The sequence below is a fragment of the Nicotiana tomentosiformis genome, chromosome 8 (assembly GCF_000390325.3).
Source record: "Nicotiana tomentosiformis chromosome 8, ASM39032v3, whole genome shotgun sequence".
Lineage (NCBI taxonomy): Eukaryota > Viridiplantae > Streptophyta > Magnoliopsida > Solanales > Solanaceae > Nicotiana > Nicotiana tomentosiformis.
This window is the reverse complement of record NC_090819.1, coordinates 29,884,085-29,903,558: the sequence shown is the minus strand read 5'-3', so window position 1 is coordinate 29,903,558 and position 19,474 is coordinate 29,884,085. Positions and strand designations below refer to the sequence as shown.

At 41.0% G+C, this 19,474-nt stretch overlaps 1 protein-coding gene across 1 annotated transcript; it reads left to right on the top strand.

The window, feature by feature from the left end:
- The first annotated feature begins 1,061 nt into the window (after positions 1-1,061).
- LOC138897254 (uncharacterized) lies at positions 1,062-11,521 on the top strand. The gene is made up of 3 exons (XM_070183216.1): positions 1,062-1,195; positions 9,964-10,100; positions 11,124-11,521. The coding sequence occupies exons 1-3, from the start codon at positions 1,062-1,064 to the stop codon at positions 11,519-11,521; spliced, it is 669 nt and encodes a 222-aa protein (XP_070039317.1).
- The last annotated feature ends 7,953 nt before the right edge of the window (positions 11,522-19,474 follow it).

Genomic DNA, 19,474 nt, shown 5'->3' with positions numbered 1-19,474 from the left:
CAGTACCAACCAATACACAACACACACTTATGTCAACGAAGCCTCTATAGATAAGGAAGAGTGCAATGATAATGTTGGCAACAAGGCCCCATCTATACCTCAAACAGAATACACAAAGAACAAAAGATACATGACCCCGGGATGAAGTGGGGCTCACCAAACCACCTGTATCCATTTAAAGATGTAGTGCCCCCGGCAAAAGCGACGTTAGTACCGTGGAATAGTACTAGTATGAAAACTAATCACCAATTTAAGAATTCAGAAATACAAGATAATTATGATGAACCAGTGCGGCAATAGAATAATAAAGATAACTGTCTCAACCAAAGCAAGCTTATTAAAAGCTATCAACAACATTTATAGGATTCAAGATGAGATCCTGTATAACCATCTTCACACAAAGTGGCCCCGCCGCCTTACCCGATGTATGCAGGTGGAGGTGTACGTACAATACCATAACTTTAATCAAGCGACCTTACCGCCTCACCTCAATGTATACGGGTGGATGTATAACCACAGTACTAAGAACCTACACAAAGCGGCTATGTCGCCTCACCCCAATGTGTGCGGGTGGAAATGCATAAACGATACCAATACCAATACTAACACAAAGCGGCTAAGCCGCCTCACCCCAATGTATGCAGGTGGTGGTGCCACAACAATACCAAAACCATACACAAAGCGGTTGTACCGGCTCACCCCAATGTAAGGGAGTGGAGGTGCAGTCCCACAATATCATAATCCCTACACAAAGTGGTCATGCCGCCTCACCCCAATATATATGCGGATGGAGGTGTGTCATAATCACAATCTCTATACCATAATCCCCACACAAAGCGGTCATGCTGCCTCACCCTAATGTATGCAGGTGGAGGTGTATCACAATCGCAATCTCTACACAACTTGGCATAATAACTTTCACATAAATCACGACTATAAATTATAACATGTGGATACGTAATCCATAGATCCTAAGTATGTTTAGTACATTAACTCGGGCGGGATTGATCTCTGTTGTATCAAATATTTCAATGATTGGGGGAGTAGCTCAAACTGCTACCATGACTCCAGAGGAGCAGGTTCACGTTGGTCAGGTTTCGGGTGTAGTACTGGTACAACCTGTTATTCCGGTTCGTCCTGAGGTCAGGACAGAGGCATCAGAAGAAGAACAAAAGATACTTGAGAGGTTTAAGAGGTATAGTCCACCTACTTTCAGTGGCACAGCTATAGAGGATGCCCAAGAATTTCTAGAAAATTGACATCGTATTCTCCGCACCATGATTATTATGGAAGTGAGCGAAGTTATCTTTACTATATTTCATTTGTCAGGCACAGCGTATCAGTGGTGAAAAATCTATGAAGAAGGTAGACCAGTCGATGCAACACCACCAACTTGGGCTCAATTTTCGGAAATATTCTTGAAAGAGTTTGTTCCCCAAACTCTCCGAGATGCATGGCGCATAGAGTTTAAACGGTTGTGTCAGGGCACTATGACAGTGTCAGAATATGCTATCAGGTTCAGTAAGTTAGACCGTCATGCACCGATCTTGGTTCCTACAGTCAGAGAACGAGTCCACAGATTCATTGAGGGGCTTGATTATGATATTAAAATATGCATGGCTCGAGAGTTGCAAACTGATACTCCATTTCAACAAGTAGTGGAGATTGCGAGGAAGATTGAGGGTGTTCTAGGCGAGGAAATGGAATCTAAGGAAGCCAAAAGGTCTTGAAGCTCTGGAGGGTTCAGTGGATTTTACTCTTCAGCTATGACCCATTATGGCGGAGGCTCGAGCAGTCGGCCAGCTCAGTCCCGCACATCAGATTACTCGGGGTGCTCCAGTAAGTTCTTATAGTGCACCACCGACACGAGATTCTTACAGTGGTTATTCCAGTTATCCGGCACAGACTCAGTACGAGCAGCCGCGACCTCAGAGGGGTTGTTATGAGTGTGGTGATACTAGGCATATCATGAGAGATTGTCCTAGACTTGGGAATGGTGGATTTCATCAGAACACTCAGGCTATGGGCCCCAATGCAGTTACTACTCCACGTACAAAGCCAGTTAGGGGTGGAGGACAGATGGGTAGAGGGCACCTAAGAGATGGAGGCCCGACCCGTAGGGGCGACCCGTCCATAAAGCAGGTAAAGCAACTGCTTTAGGGCCCACATTTGTGGATGTCCCATTTCTGCTACACCTAATAGGCTATATATAAATTTTAAAAAAAAGTTATGTGAAGTGAAAAAGTTTGATTTCTTTATTTAACAAATAAAGAGATGAAGGATTTGCAACTGCTTTAATTTATGCCAAGAAAATTGCATTTGAAATTAATATCGAACCCGAATTTCATAAGAAACATGTAATATATAGGAAGAAACAATTTGAGGAGAATGTTAATAGTGAAATCTCAAAATTTACCGAAGAGTCCTTTAGAGTTGATTACTTTTTATACATACTCTCACAGGTCCATAATAAATGACTTTTTAACCTTTGTTGTGCCCCTTAAGAAAATACTGGCTCCTAGAACAAAAATATATTTTGACTGAATTATCCTTAATTAAAATTTATATGTTGTTAACTTGACACATTGAGATATGTAAATAAGGGTAAAGTTTGGAAAAATAAAGTTAATTCCTTCTCGATTATATAAAATGACACTTATTTTGGACCAAAATAAAAGCAAAAAAAATCACTTATTATGGACCGGAGAGAGTACTAGACAGGGTTATCTTTTCACTTTAAAATAGATTTGAATAATTAGAGGCATATGAAAATATTTTTGATTTCCTATTTAGCGGTAAAACTAAGATCACCAGTTGATGGAAATTTGAAAAAAATATTACCTTCATCTTGAAAGCTCCTTAAATCATAATAATCAACTCGATATTGATAGTTTAGATTTATTTTCTGAATAAAAAATATTAAGAAAAATAGTACAATTAGAAGATAATAATTTAATTGATATACTCAATCAAATAAAAAGGTTTGATTATTTTCCCGCGGAAAAAAGTATTTTAAAATTAAAATTGATAAAACCTTACCTAATATCAATAATATCTCAAAGATATTAAATGAATTAGCTATATTGTCAATTGAGAAAGACTTATTAGGAGAAATTGATTATAAACAATTAATAATAACTTTGCATCTAAAAAAAGTTAGAAAAATAGACTTCAAATAAAAATAAAATAATTTTATTAATAAAAAAGTTAAGGCCCCTCATAAAGTTTGGCTTTAGGCCACGAAATTGGTCGGGCCGCCCCTGGTGACCCGTTGATATAACCGCTATGATTTGGCTGAGGCCGATACAACAGATGGTGTCGTTACAGGTACGATCCCGGTTTGTTATAAAAGATTATTTTCCCTTAATTTGATTCGGATCTGAATATTGAGGTGAGTCCTCCTATTATGCTCTGCTTATGGGTGAGCTTAGTAATTTTATGACCCACTTATATGTTTATCCCTGTTGGGAGATTTGAAGATGTCAGTCCGTGTCTGTCATTTTTGTTTCTGGGCACCATTGAGGGCTATAAGTCCAAAAATAATTTTTATTATTCATTACAGTGGGTTTTATGTGTTTCGGAATAATTAATTCCAATTTTATGAATTATATGCCCTGCCGGTATAAGGGTTCATTATGTGTTATGAAAAATATTTACGAAATTTATTGAAAAGAAGAAATAAAGGAAATTGAAATTTCAGTTGGCACAATGTTCAAAATACTTGTGATTCGGAGTTGAGGACGAGATCCTCGCATTTTTATATGATGTGAAATATTTAAACTGGGCTACAAGTCGTAGTGGATGTTATATAAGGACGAGGTCCTTGTGGTGAAATCTTTATGAGTTTAAATTCTCCCTTTGTGAAGTTTAATTTGTAATATAGTACTAATAGGGAGTTATGCCTGATAGGCTTGTGTGATAATTCTTTTATGTGTTTCTGTGCCATAATTGTGCCGTAATTATTGAGTTTTAGCCTACGAGGTGAGTGCCCAGGTGGCGTTAAATGTAACTCGTTAAGTCGGGTAAATAGTTATGAGGTCTTCATGCCTCACATTTGCTGTCAGCGTTGTGAAAATTCGAAACGAGGTTTTGGTTAATATGAGGTTAATTGGCGATGTTGTAATCGATTATGAACAACTATTAAGACCAGAGATGTGGTTATGGGCATACATATAATGTGCTTCATGTCCTTATATCATTATGATAATACGGTGCATGTAATGCTGAGATTAGTGTTATTGATATATACATTGTGGTGCTTTGTTGGGTTGTAGATGTGTTGTTAGGAGTTATTTTGGTGTTACTCTGACAGGTGGATAGACCCATTTACAGGGTAGACTCTTCCGAAATTTGTGAAAAATTTGGGAGTTAGTAAGAATTTGGGGGATTGACACGTGCAAAAGAAGAGATAAGTTATGTTATGTATTTGAGGGCGAATGATCCTAAGCGGGGGAGAATGTAACACCCCGGAATAATTTCGAAGTACTTCAACACTATCAAGAAAGTTTATGTGTGAGTAGGCACGAGTGGATATAGCCAGTTGAGACTAATACCGTGTGTTGATGTGAAAATCATGCCTTTTGAAAATGTTTGGAGTGTAAGAAATTGATTTTAAGGCTTATACGTGTAAATCAAAGAAATAATATCAACTGAGATGGTGCTGTCGGACCCATGTTAAATTGCAGGACGTAGAATCACCCACGAGTATGTGTGTAAGAATACACTCAGTAATTTAAAATCCTCAGAAAGATTCTTGGCACGTTCGAGGACGAACGTATTTTTAAGAGGTAGAGAATGTAACGACCCGACTTGTCGTTTTAATAATTAATGCCCCGTTCAACGACTTAAGGTCCCGAACAACTTCATAATATGTATTATGACCCGCGGGTGTGGTCGAGTTTGATTTTCGGAGGATTCAGAATTTAATTAAAAGAACAGTTCTTATTTAGAAGCTTAAATGGAAAGAGTTTACCGGAGAGTTGACTTATGAGCAAACGACCCCGGAATAGAATTTCGATGATGCCAGTAGTTCCGTATGATGATTTCAGACTTAGGCGTATGTTCGGATTTGGATTTGAAAGTCCGTAGGACAATTCGACGCATTTTGGCGAAAGTTAAAAAATAGAATATTTTTGGAAAGCCCGACCGAAGGTTGAATCTATGATAACGAGGTCGGATTTTGATTCCGGAAATTGGAATAGTTCCATTACACCATTTATGACTTATGTGTAAAATTTGAGGTCAATCGGACGTCTTGATAAGTTTCGGCGTTGTTTGTAGAAATTGAAAGTTTCAAAGTTCATTAGGCTTGAATTGGGGTATGATTCATGGTTTTAATGTTGTTTGAGGTGATTTGAGGGTTCGACTAAGCTCGTATGATGTTTTAGGACTTGTCGGTATATTTTTGGTTGAGCTCCCGAGGGGATCGAGTGAGTTTCAGACGGCTAACGAATGATTTATGGCTTTTGGGAGATTGCTGATAGCTGCTGGTATTTTCTTCTGATTTCCTTATACGCGATCGCGTAAGTCCGTCTGCGATCACGTAAGGTAATTTGGGCAGAGGTGAATTTGTTCTACGTGATCGCGTGAATGGGGTTGCGATCGCCTAGGTTTGAGCGAGTTGTGCTGTGCGAACGTGTGGTTAAGGCCGCGTTCGTGAAGTGGAACGGAGGGAGGAGTTGGGCCATGCACTCTTAATACTTCGCGATCGCGTGACAAGGTTCACGATCGCGTAGGTTTGCAGAGTCAGTGCTTCGCGATCGCATGAGACTTTCTGCGATCGCGTAGAGTTAATTTTGGCAGTGTTGAAATTATGCTTCGCGATTGCGTGAGGAATTTCGCGATCGCGTAGAAGAAATCACTTGGCAGAGAGTTTAAGTGCTAAAAATGGAACTTCTTCCTATTTTCCATTTTACCGATTTGGAGCTCAGGAAGAGGCGATTTTTGGGAGATAGGAAACAACAGGGTAATTGTTCTTAACTCAATATTGGTTAAATTACCCGAATCCATGGTTGTTTTTAACATTTAATTGGTGAATTAAGTTGGAAAAATTGTGAAAACCCTCTTGGTTTAATTTAAGATTTGGAGGTCGAGTTGTTATCGGAATTTGATAAAATTGGTATAGTTGAACTCGTATCGGAATGGGTGTTCGGATTTCATGAAAATTATGTCGGGTTCCGAGAGGCGAGCCCTGTGTTGACTTTTGTTGACTTTTTGGAATAAATTTTTAAGTCGACGTTTTATTATCAGAAATTGTTTCCGATGAATATTAATGAAGTTGTACAATTAATTTTGATAGATTTGAGTTGTCCGAAGGTCAATTCAAGTAAGAAGGCGATTTTTGGAATATCGGCATAACTTCAAAAACGTAAGTGTCTTGCCTAACCTCGAGTGGGAGAATTACCCCTTAGGCATCGAGTCTTATGTGCCATTTGTGAAATGTGAAAAGTCGTGTACGCGAGGTGACGAGTACGTACCCGGGCTTATATGTGCAAATTTTATTGAGTTAAAGTCTTCGGCATATTGTGTAGTAAATTGGATAATTGTTGGCGTATATTTAATCATCTAATTGCCATGCCTCGAATCACATTTATTGAACTTGTTTTTATACGACAATTCGATATAATTATTACTTGTATATTTATGTGAATTCTGTGAGTTCGATGATTTGATATTTCTTGAAATTTAATTTCATTATGAATTTTTCCTATACAAATAATTAATTAAACAAGCTTAAGAAAAAGTGTTAATATAATTAGCAAAATTTTGATTAATAAAGGCGTTGCCATAGGCTGATTAATTTTTATCTCTATTGATTGTTTTTGAGATTTTATACACATTGTGTGGAGCCTTGGGCTATTTGTTGTAAAATTAATTGAATTTGTTATATCTTAGGAATTGGTTATGGCCATTGGGCAAATCGTGATATGAATTGATTTTGGATGTTACCGTGATAATATTCCGTGTAAATTATTATGTTATTTGAATTATTAATTTGACGACATAAGGGTGGTATTTCACAGCTGATATCATGCGGGTATAAGGGTGGCATTTCACTGTTGTTATGTGTGTTGGAATATTGTCTGGGCGGAGCTATAGGGGTGGCTATAGGAGAGATATGGGTGGCAATAAGAGCGATAAGGGTAGCTATTGATATTGTCAGGGCGGAGGAATAAGGGAGGCTATTATAGGAGTGATAAGGGTGGCTATAGGAGAGATAAGGGTGGCTATTGTCAGGGATGATATGTGATGATGTGGAGTGGTTGCACTGGTATTTTATATGATGTTGTGATTTTCCTTGTATTTATTTTTATACCTTGTGCAATTTGTCTTGTTATTGGTAAATTGATAATAGTCTGATTGATGTTGAAATTGGGAGCCTGTGGCTATTGCCAGGCGGATTACGAAAAGAAATATGGGCACGAGGTGTCGTGAGTAAATAACGATGATATTGGCACGTGAATTGTCCGTGCAGTTGAGATACGAAACGTGGGCACGAAGTGCCGGGGAAAATATGATGGTTTTATTATTGACACGTGAATTGTCCGTGCATATGTGATATGAAAAATGGGCATGAGGTGCCGGGGAAATATGATGATTTAATTATGGGCACGAAGTGCCGTGAAAATATGAAAAGGGTTCAGACCCGTACTTTTATGATTATGAAATGTGGTGTCACATGGTGACTTTTTATTGAAAGAATTATATCAAAATAATTATTTGGAAGGATTTTTATTCAAAAAGTAGTATTTGAAAGATATTTATTTGAGAAAATTAAATTTGAAAAAGATTTATTGAAAGAATTATATTTGAAAGATATTTATTTGAGGAAATTATATTTGAAAGAGAGTTATTTGAAAGAATTATATGTGAAAGATAATTATTTGAAGAACCTGATTTAATTGTGTGTACTTGTATTTATTATTTGTTGAGCAATATTAATGGTGTTCTTGTTGCCATGCCGGGCATATCACTGGTTGATTTGTGTTGCCCTTATTGTTAATTATTTCCTATTATTTTTGTATATTATATTGCACAGGTTGTTAGACTAGTGAGTGTCTTGACTGTACCTCATCTCTACTCCACTGAGGTTAGTCTTGATACTTACTGGGTACCGACTGTGGTGTACTCATACTACACTTCTGCACATTTTTGTGCAGAGCCAGGTATTGGAGCTATTCGACTCGGACAGAGTTAAAGTGTGATCGCAAGGATTCAAGGTAGAGCTGCTTGGTCGTCGTAGTCCCTTGAATTCTTTTTATTTTATTGTAATGTTAATTATTCATCAAATAGTATTGAGTATTCGATCCTTGAGATCATTCCATGTATTCAGTTAGAGTTCGTGACTCAGTATTACCAGTCTTGGGTGGTTGTTGTATTCATATTTCTTTCCGCTGTTAGTTTTTATTACTTATAAAAAAAAATAAAACAAATAATAAAAAAATGGCTTGAAATGTAATGGAAATCGACTTACTTAGTCTTAGAGACTAAGTGCCATCACGACGCCCGAGGTGGGATTTTGGGTCGTGACAGGTACCTAGTCCTCGTGATTTAGTATGTTCCATTACGAGGCCGTCCTTCGATGCAATATCCTGGTCTCGGTCAAATAGTAAAATCGGGTGGGCCCGGTTTTAATAGTATACAGACAGTCCCCTCGTTGTTTTGGAGTGTAATGACAAGAAACGAATTGAGCCTTCTATTTTTCTACCTTGCCCTATCATGACATCATCCTCATGATGTAAGCGATGGAAGTGACCCGAACGTCCCGTCTGTACAGTTACGAATGTTTAAATATGCGTTAGTCGATGGTCGGCCACCGCCAACATTGAACCATCGTTATGAAATCTATAAATAGCTCTCCTCTTCAACATTTCAAACTTTTACTTTCAAATTTCCAATCTCCAAAGCCTTTTACATCTTCTAAGTTCTTCATCTGGAAATCTACGATTTTTACTGCTAACCTCTTCTTAGAACACCAAATCTTATCATCTCCATCTATTTTTCACTTCAGATCAAAATGGCAAAAACAACAAAAACTGTTCCTCAAAAGGAAAATGATTCTTCATCGCGGTCGGCCGGCAACAAAACACCGGCGGAGCCGCGCCCTGAGGAGTGTGTTCCCGGGGGTGCGTCCTCACTTTGACTTTAAAACTGATAAAGCCTCATCGATTCCTGGTTGATGCGAGCCAGTGTCGAGGTATATATGTTCGATAACCGAGGGATACCTTAAGTAGGTAAAGAAAGACTGCAACTGGGAGGGCAAAGAGGTGGTGATCCCGACCCACGAAGAGGACATCGCCACCCATGTGGAAGGGTTTCTAAGTGTTTACACTTACCCTTTCACGCTGGCCCCCCTCGACCCCGTCGTCGTTGATTTTTTCCGTCAATACCAAATAACCCTAGGCCAAATCCATCCTTCCTTTTGGCGAATGGTTATTCTGCTCCGATTCTTTGTGAGCAAAGTCGAGGAGATGCCTTTCGCCCTCGACCACCTCATCAGGTTATACAACCCCCGCATCTATCGAGGCAGGTTAATAAAACTCCAATGTTGGGCTACCAAAGTACTATTCTCGAGCATAAACGAGGACAAGGACCGAGGCTGGATGGGTCGGTTCGTTCGAGTGAGGAATTGCGACCTAATCCCGGCCGAGAAGATGCCATTTCCCAAGAAATAGAATATGAAGCGTAAGTACAATCCCATTGTTAGCTCCTATTTATTATGTTTTTCTTTTTCTTCTTCTCATTGATATCCTTTTCCATGATGTAGCGGTCGCTTGGATGCCCGGTGCAATTCCTAACCTCAAGAGCTGGGTTCAGGACCTGGCCTCGACCTCTACGTATGCCGAGCCCTCATGGCGCGATTTATCAAAGGGACGATGGGAGGCCAAAACTCATGGTGAGCCCATTTCCACGTCTTTGATGATTTTGTTAAAGGGTTTCTTACTTAATTTCTTTTCATACAAGCCTTGACAAAGATGCTATCATGAGGCCCTTATCTGGTGAGGAGGAGACTTTGATTCCGACACCGAAACCGGCGAAGGACAAAAAGAGGAAAAAGATCTCAACCTCTGAGGATCCAGATCCTAAGAAGAAGAAGGCTCGTAAGCCGAGGAAGAACATCATCCTCCTGACCAAAGACACTATTTGACATCTAAGGGAAGGAGACGAAGAAGACGACTTCGAGCTGGTAGCCCGAGTGGGAATGAGCACCGAGGCCCCAAAAGCCACTAAATCGGTAAAGACTATAGAGACTCCCTCTCGAGATGAGGGGGTCTAGGAAAGAGACTTGGGCGAAGTCCCCGAGTCATTGAGAATTGAAGATGCCTCCCACCATAATGAGCCAACGGTGGGTACGGCTGTAGGGGCTGGTCTCGAGGCCCCTCGAGATGGAGAAAATGCCCCAAGTGATCCACTTGGGCCAATAGAAATTAGAGGCTCCCCGCTGCTTCCCTCGTTTTCCGAGGAGATGATTCAAGAGGTCTTAGGCCTTGAAGACCCTCTCCATCGAAGGAGCCCACGGAAGGGAATATTCCTTTCGTGATTACTTTACTGGGGTCGAAGATGCTACCGGCCTAAGTGACTTGGAGGTCTCGAGGAAGGACCCGGGCGAGGCATCGAGCCTTTTTAACGAAGTGCAGCAAGCTCTGAATCGGGTAAGCCTTAACTCCCCTTGTTGGTATTACCTTTGTATTCATCTTCATGTCTAACTTCTTTTCTTCTTTCTACGTAGGCCTCAGTGCTTCATCGGGAAGCATTTTCTCGGTCTCGAGCTGAGCTGAGTCAGTATGAGGCCGACCTCCACGCGCTCACGGAGGAGAAAAATGCCCTTAGACTTCTCTGTAGGAAAAAAGAAGAGGAGACCAAGGATCTACGAGCGGAGTTGGCTAAGGCTCATCAAGATCAGACCGAGCTGATTGAGCAGGTAATGAAAATCTTAAAAGCTCATGGGCTCGATTTGGAAACGGTGGCTAATATTTCAATCTCACAGCTGCACTAGAAGGTCGAGAGGATCGAGCAGCTTCGCGAGGAGGTCAATATGATGAAGGCGGAGACCTTGGGGTGGAAACAAGGTATGGACATCTTTGCTGCAAAAAAAGAGACTGATTTATCCTAATTGTCATCAGCTGAAAGTCAGCTTCAAGGCATGAAGAAGAAGAGCTCGGCTCAGGAAAAGAAAATAGTCGAGCTCGAAGCTCGGTTGGCTTCCGAACTTGCAAAGGCCAAATCTGAAGCCGAAAAGGCTAAAGCCGAGGCAGATGCAATCGTGGTCGTCTATCGGCACGATGCTGAAGCCGCTCAAGTCCAAGAGAGAGAGGCAACCGAGACCACTCAAATTCGAGCATATTGGATTGCTAAACTTACCAAAGGCCAATCTCGGAGGGAAACCCTCGAGGAGATTCACACTCGAGGTTTTGATCTTACCAACGAGATAATAAAAGCTAGAGAGAATGAAGCCGATGCTGGAGCGCTGGCCTCCTCTGATGATGATGATGATGCCGAGAGAAAGAGCGGGGGGGACTGATGTCGCCCAAACTCACACCACAAATATAGGTAGTGAGGCGGTCGAAGCAATAATAAAACCCAACACAAGTCGAGGTCGAATCCTCAGGGAATTAGAATTGAGATTAGGTATATATTTAGTGTAATTGTACAATATGCCTTAGATTACACTTCTACATTCTTGTTTGTTGTTTCTACTTCTGCTTTAAACTATTCATTGCAATTATAAAACTAGAAGACAATATTTTTGGTTTTGGTTATGTTTCAAATGATAAAAGATCTAGGATCGTGACTTCCACCTAGGTGGTTACCTAATGGATTGAAAACTCTAAGATAAGCCTGATTGGTCGGGGTTGTAATATGGAAATCACATGCAATTACCCACTCTATACCTCTCGATAGTTTGAGTGGTTTTGCCCATATTGAGTTTCTCAAGTCCAAGTGGGTATTGCACAAAACAAGTGATAACTGCTCAAGTCGGGTCATACTATCTCTAGATTCAACCCTTTAATTGGGGCTATCAATTTCTTGAGTTCACCCCAATTTCTTGTTAGCCAAGTTTTCCTACACTTAGTCTCTCTTTCTCAAGTAGAGACTAAGTCAATTAGGCATGAGTCAATGTTTGCAACCATTAATTCTTGAATTCAATCAAGAACTAGGCTTAATATCACTAACACAATCACTAACAAGTCCTAAATCAAATATCCATTAAGTACCCACACTAGGGTTGGGCCACAACCCTAGCTAGAAATTTAGCTACTCATGAAAAATGAAGAAATAAAAGAAGAAATTAAGATAGAATGCATAATAATTGATTAAGAAAAGAAAATCTAATGTTTAGAAGCTAATCTAGTACAATATTACTCAAAGCAGTAAAGGAAAACGGCTCAGGTGCTCTCCAAAAACAAAACTTACCCTAAAAATGACAAAATGTTCTATTTATACTAAAGTTGAAAAAATCTAACAAAAATGCCCCTGTGGAGGATGTGCGTCTGCATAATTATGTGTGCGGTTCGCACAACGAGACTTGGCTTGACAGGTTCCAGTTCTGTGGCCGCACAATTCTGGATTGCTGTCGCACTCCTTCAACTACTGCGGACCGCACATTTGTGAGTGTGGTCGCACTCTTGCTTGGCTCTAGCTGAGTGAGACTTATGCGGACCGATAAAAAATGAGTGTGGCCGCGCTCTTGATTATGCAGCCGTACAAAAATTGTGCGGTCCATATTTCTTCTTGAACTTGAAATCCCATCTCGCTGATCTTTGTCTTTTGTGGACTGCATAATATTGAGTGCAGCCGCACTTAACATTCTGCGGCCGCACAATTATAGTGCGGTCCGCACTCCTTCCGCTTGCCCAAAACCAGCTCTCTGAATCTCCTCTTCTGTGGCCGCACAATATTTGTGTGGTCCACATAACCTGAAGAGGAACTGACATAGCTCTTCTTTTGTTTTGCGGCCACACACAGTATTGTGCGGTCCGCACTGTGGGCCTTTTGCCTTGTTTTGGTCCTTGTCCACTTTTGACTCCTTTATGAGTTGAATTTTACTCCTTTGGCTCATTTCCCAATGTTCCTGTACAAAAGCACATTTCATTAGTTTTCGGGAATACCTTTAAGCATTTTTGAGCTAAAACGCAAGTAAAAGAGAGCAAATAAGCGGTTAAAATCCCTACTTATCAACTCCCCCAAACTTAAGATCTTGCTTGTCCTCAAGCAATTAAGACAATTCCCACCTCCACTAGAAAAAGGGATATATCAGCTGGACTAAGGTGAATCAATCACAAATCAATTGGGACCAATAATTACCCATAACACATATGAATTATCACCAACGCAATGATTTGACTCTATGAGTATCATAGTTCTAATGCGACACTAGAGCATCAAGAGTTGACTCTATTCATCAAGGATGCTCGCTCTTTCACGTAGGTCATTTTGGATCCAAAACTCCTCCTCTTCTACTCTCCATTAGCAAATCTCACTTTAGAATGCAACACTCGGATCAAGGATTGCGAAAACAATAAGCGCTCATCTCTCTCAAAAGAATATCACAAGTCCGGCTCTAAGTACCATAAGCTTGCCCCTCATATAAATCACTACTAATAAGCTCACTCAATGTGAAATCATGTAGGGCTTTTGCGGGATGTAATGAAGGCTTTTGGACCAAGGTAGGACTTGTTGGAATAGAATGGTTTCATCTTTCCTCAAGCACTCCATTTTCTCTTTTCGGCTCATACTTTTTTGACTCTTTGAGTCATTTTCTTTTTTTTTTTCTCGGGGGAACTAGAGAGACTTAACGTCACTCTTTCTTGATCATGATATTCACGCTTATCATCATTATTTTCTTTGAATCCCTTCAACTTTCTACCTTATTCACTTTCTTTTTGGCATTTGTTTTTTCATTTATTTCTTTTCTTTGTACCTGTTATCACTTCCAAACTCCTCGTCTCTCCCCTAAACTTATGTTTTTTCCAATTGTTTCTCAAGAATGCTAAGGAAAGATCGGGTGCCAAGAGAGCATCATTACAAAACAGATAAAGGCTTGTAACGTGGTTATTAAAAGAAAAAGGGCTTAGGCTCAAATGGGTTGACTAGGTATATCACATTGGTAGGCTATGGAAGATTTCAAATTTCAAATTGAACCAAGGATAGCCTAAAATCTTTTTTCAAGCCAAGCTACACCTAGAATTTCACCTAGAAAAACATTCGGGGCAAGTTCTAGACTATTAGCACGGGAACTTGGACTTGCAATTCAATACCTCACCTTTCACGCTGCTGGATTGCCAAGGAGAACGGAGTCGAGGTCCCCCAATAACCCTAGTTGAGATTGAGAATCACAAATGCTCGACTGAACCACTCGATGACTGCTTAAGTCAACACAAGAGTCAAAAGGTCACAACTAGAGCTAATTTTTGCCAACAACTTGTTTTTAATCATAAGGTCGTGGGTAAATATGTTGGTACCAAGTGAAGCATGTTTGCCTAAACATAAAAGAAAACGGACTCAATCCCTTAAAAATATTGTCACGCTATCTATCGTTTGGAAGAGCCACCCGGTTCACACAAAATTCACCTTTGGAAAGAACCGTGGCATTAAGAAAGCCAATTTTTATTTTTCACACAAATGTAAGAAGTTATACTAAAATCAAAAAGAAGTTACTAAAATAAATAAGAAGTTATACTACTAAGAAAGACAAACTAAAGAAGCTAAACTACAGAAAGTAAGGCAAATGAATATACAAACCGAGGGGAAAATGAATATAAACATCAAGGGAAAGGGAAGAATATATACATAACCAAATAGAAAATAAAGATAAAAAAAATAGTATAAGAGATATTACAGACCAAAGGTCAATGTCAAATTAATCAAAATAGACCCTCCCCCCCCCGAAATATAAATGAACATTGTCCCCAATGCTTATCAAAAATAAAAAATATAAATGAACATTGTCCCCAGTGTGGTCTCAGTCTGCATGGCATCCTCAGAACCCTCGGTCTCCTCTAGGTGTATCTCATCATCACCTGGCTGAGGGATAATAGGGTTGCTGAGCATCTGGATCATCTCCTCAGCGATGTGGGCAGTCGCAACCGGCTCCTCAGACTCGCCAATGTCTGGGAGACTCGCAGCGCAGTCAGTGTATAAGTAGATGAAGCTGGCACTAATAATGGAGCTGATGGTCTGGAAGAAGAAGGTGGTGGCATGTCTGTTGTCCCGGTGGAAGATCCGGCTGCTGTGGAAGGCATAGCATCTACAGAAGGCTCAGCAGCGGAATCAGTAACTACTACCGTTGGCTCCTCAAACTGGCCAGCAGAGGTAGTTGCCTTACCCTTGAACTTCGAGTTGTCAGAACCCTATAGGTGGTACCATGAGAAAGGCTTCTTGGCCTTTACCTTAGTATCATACTGCCTCGGCTCCACCTTTTGATCATTGATGTACTCTGTGAGGAAGTTCGGGTAAGGGTAGGATCTCTTATCCTTCTGGACAGCTAAAGTGATGTTGGTTGACATTATAGCACCCACATTGATCGGGTACCCAGCCTTAATTGAAGCCACCAGGACTACTCGGGGAAGTGGGAGGTTGTTCCCATTCAAGCACGGGTGAATGCGGCTGCACACAAAAGTCTGTCACCCTTTAGCTTCAAATTTTAGGGTTGCCCGGACTATGAGAACCCCTGCTGTGAGCCACGGAGATGTTGATCCTCGAATAGCCAAAATCTCAGCTAGACACGGGAGAACTACATCACCCATAGCCAGCTTTTCCAAGTATTGGGCTGCCTCCACTTCTTCAAATCCCACATAAGAGTTCAAAGCACAGGAGTCGAATTGGATTTTCAGATTTCGCACTTTTGTCACCTTGGTACCCTTCTTAATGTGAGCCACATTGGCATAAAATTCTTTAACCAAGTGCTCATTTTCATCGAGGGCGCTTTGGGTGAACCATTTCCATCATTTTCTCTCCTAGAAATGTCTGAGGACATTTGGCTTGTGCTTGTCCAAATCCTTCATCAAGAATTGTTGCTCAAGACTGAACGATCTCTGGGGTCACCACTCTCTGAATCTGTTGAAGGCAGTGAAGCTAACACATTTGTCTTCCCATATCTCCCTTTTTTTTGTCCTCTCAAGACCACCCACTTGAGTGTCTCCCCCTCTACCGTCATCCGGTACGTCATCATCATCATCAACATTGATTGGTGTAGCCGCGACATGTAGGAAGAGGGCTCAGAACCATGGCTAACCTCTTCCGAACCTTTAGAAGAACTAGCAGCGGAAGATGATTCATCAACCAAGTGGAATCTACTCGGGACTTGTTGAGATTGGGTGTTAGGTGGAGCATGGTCAGAGTTTCCCTCAGAAACTTCCCTAGATGGGAGATACTCACTGGTGTCTGATGATTTAGGCACTATGTTGGCCATATCCCTCTTGCTTAACACTCTGGATGGCTAGTGGTAGGTTACTCTTGCTTCGCCCTCGGCCTCGGGAGGGTTCTACCCTCCATTTTGAGGTATCTCCTCCACCACGTGATCTAACCATCGTTTGCAATTCATAACAATAAGAATCAGCTATAGTTCAGGTACATAGGACACAGATATATGCATGATAGTTGCAGTTCAGTTGTGAAAAGAATACAGAAGAGGCAGTGCGGACCACACAAAAGTGAGTGCGGCCGCAGACTGCCAAGTGCGGACCGCATAAAAGTAAGTGCGGGCGCACAATCAAAAGTACGGACCATATAATTTTGAGTGTGGCCGCACAACCCCAGGTTCAGACTACTGGGTCTCTGATCATTTAACAGTGCGGACAGCACAATTTTGACCGAGGACCGCACAATTTCACTGCGAACCGCATATTTTTTAGCGCGGTACGCAAAATTCAAGCATACAGATGCCCTTACTTAGAGACTACGGACCGCACGAAAGTGTGTGTGGCCACACAATTTGGATTAACATGACACTGCTTTACGATTCATATAAGTTTTTCAAGAATTAGACATGGCCCTAATAATCAAGTATGATTATCTATTTACCCAGGCCCCAATTAACAATTATGAAGCTACCCACATGATTTTGAGCAAAGATGACTAACTATTGATATTTTAGGCATGAAATTAACCTTAGACAAAAGAACAAAACTAAGAGAGGATGAATAATCTAAGGATGAAATAAACATAACAGTGATGGATGATGCAGGTGATAATCTAAGAGATAAAATGCTTGAAGTTTGAGAATTAGTGGGGGATGCACTGTGTTTTCTTAGGGCTTGAAGGTTCAGAGAATGTGTAAAGTGTAAAAAGTTGAGAAAAGCCCTATTTATACTTTGACTCGTCGGGCCCAGAACTTACCTGAGTGTGGCCGCACAATTTTTGGTGCGGTCCACACTCATTACATGTTCCTTCAAAGACATTCTGCGGACCGCACAAAAGTGAGTGCGGCCGCACTTTGTTAAGGATTTTTGATAGGCCAAACTTCAGAGAGCATGAAATTATGATCTTCCAGTTGTGCGATCGCACACAGAATTGTGCGGCCGCAGAGTGATTGTGCGGTTCGCATAATTTTGGTGCGTTCCGCACTTTTTTGACACTTAGCCAATTTTTCTTGCTTAGTCCTTGCAATGCACACCCATTCCTGCATATACTTTAAAACTAGTTAGCACAAAACAAAGCCTGTCTAACAAAGGAGAAAGAGAAAAAGAAAAAGACACATGGGTTGCCTCCCAAGAAGTGCCAGATTTAACGTCACGGCACGACGCAAATTACCAATCATTTGAAATGAAGGACCGCCACAATGTGGCCATCATCAACCTTGCCAAGATAATACTTAACCCTATGCCCATTGACTCTAAACACCTCGTCATTTTTATTTTTCAAATCTAGAGCACCAAAGGGGGTTACATTCACCACTTCAAAGGGGGCACTCCATTTTGACTTCAACTTGCCCGGAAACATCTATAACTGAGAATTGAACAATAGCACAGGATCACCCTCTTTAAATTCCTTGTTGTGGATGTACTTGTCATAGAGGTACTTCATCTTCTTCTTGTAAAGGGACGAGCTTCATCAAGTTTTCTTGAACAATCCGTCCGGTTGGCATTGACTGTCTTTGACAAAATGCTCTTTATCTCCCGGTTGGAGACTTCAACTTGTCCGCTTGCTTGAGGATGGTAGGGGGTTGATACTTTGTGACTGACACCATACTTTGTGAGTAGGGTATCAAAAGCCTTGTTGCAAAAATGTGAACCCCCATCACTAATAATGGCTCTTGGGGTACCAAATCTCGTGAAGATGTTCTTTTTCAAGAATGCCACCATACTCCTTGCTTCATTGTTGGGTAAAGAAATGGCCTCAACCTATTTAGATACATAATCCACCGCAACTAGAATGTAGGTGTTCCCACAAGAGCTAACAAACGGACCCATAAAATCAATACCTCATACATCGAAAATATCTATCTCCAAAATGGAGGTGAGAGGTATTTCATTCTTCTTTGAGATCCCACCGGCCCTTTGGCATTCATCACACCACTTGACAAGCTCACTAGCATCCTTATAGAGAGTAGGTCAATAGAATCCACAACTCAAAACTTTTGCCGCCGTTCTTGCTCTACCATGGTGACCACCATATGGTGAAGAGTGGCAAGCCTCAAGAATACACATTTCTTCTTCCTCCGGCACACATCGTCGGATCACACAATCAGTATTTATCCGGAAAAGATATGGATCATCCCAATAATAGTCAAGGCAATCCCGTTTGAGCTTCTTCCTTTGGTTTGAAGAGAACTCATTTGGTATAATGCCACTCACAAGATAATTGGCAAAGTCGGCGAACCATGGAATCCCGGTCATAGAAATGGCTAGGAGTTGCTCGTCGGGAAATGAATCATTTATCTCAAAGCCATCATGTGGCCTCCCCTCCTCCTCCAATCGGGACAAGTGGTCCGCCACTTGATTCTCACTACCCTTGCGATTTTGAATCTCTAGATCAAACTCTTGCAATAGAAGCACCCACCGCATCAACCTTAACTTAGAACCCTTCTTGCTCATCAAATACTGAAGCGCCGCATGGTCGGTGTGAACAATCACCTTTGTACCCATCAAGTACGGGCGGAACTTCTCCATAGCAAAGACAATAGCAAGGAGCTCTTTTTCGGTCACTATGTGGTTGACTTGGGCATCATTCATGGTTTTTCTTGCATAATAGACCAAATGGAAGATTTTGTTGATACGTTTCCCCAACGCCGCTCCAACCACCATATCACTTGCATTGCACATGAGCTCAAAAGGCAAGCTCTAATCCGATGCGGTAATAATAGGAGTAGTAGTCAACTTGAACTTAAGCAACTGGAATACCTTCATGAATTCTTCATTGAAATGGAACTTGGCATCCTTCTCCAAAGGTTTACACAAAGGGTTCACCACCTTAGAAAACTCCTTGATGAATCGGCGATAGAACCCTGCATGACCCAAAAAGCTCCTCACTCCCT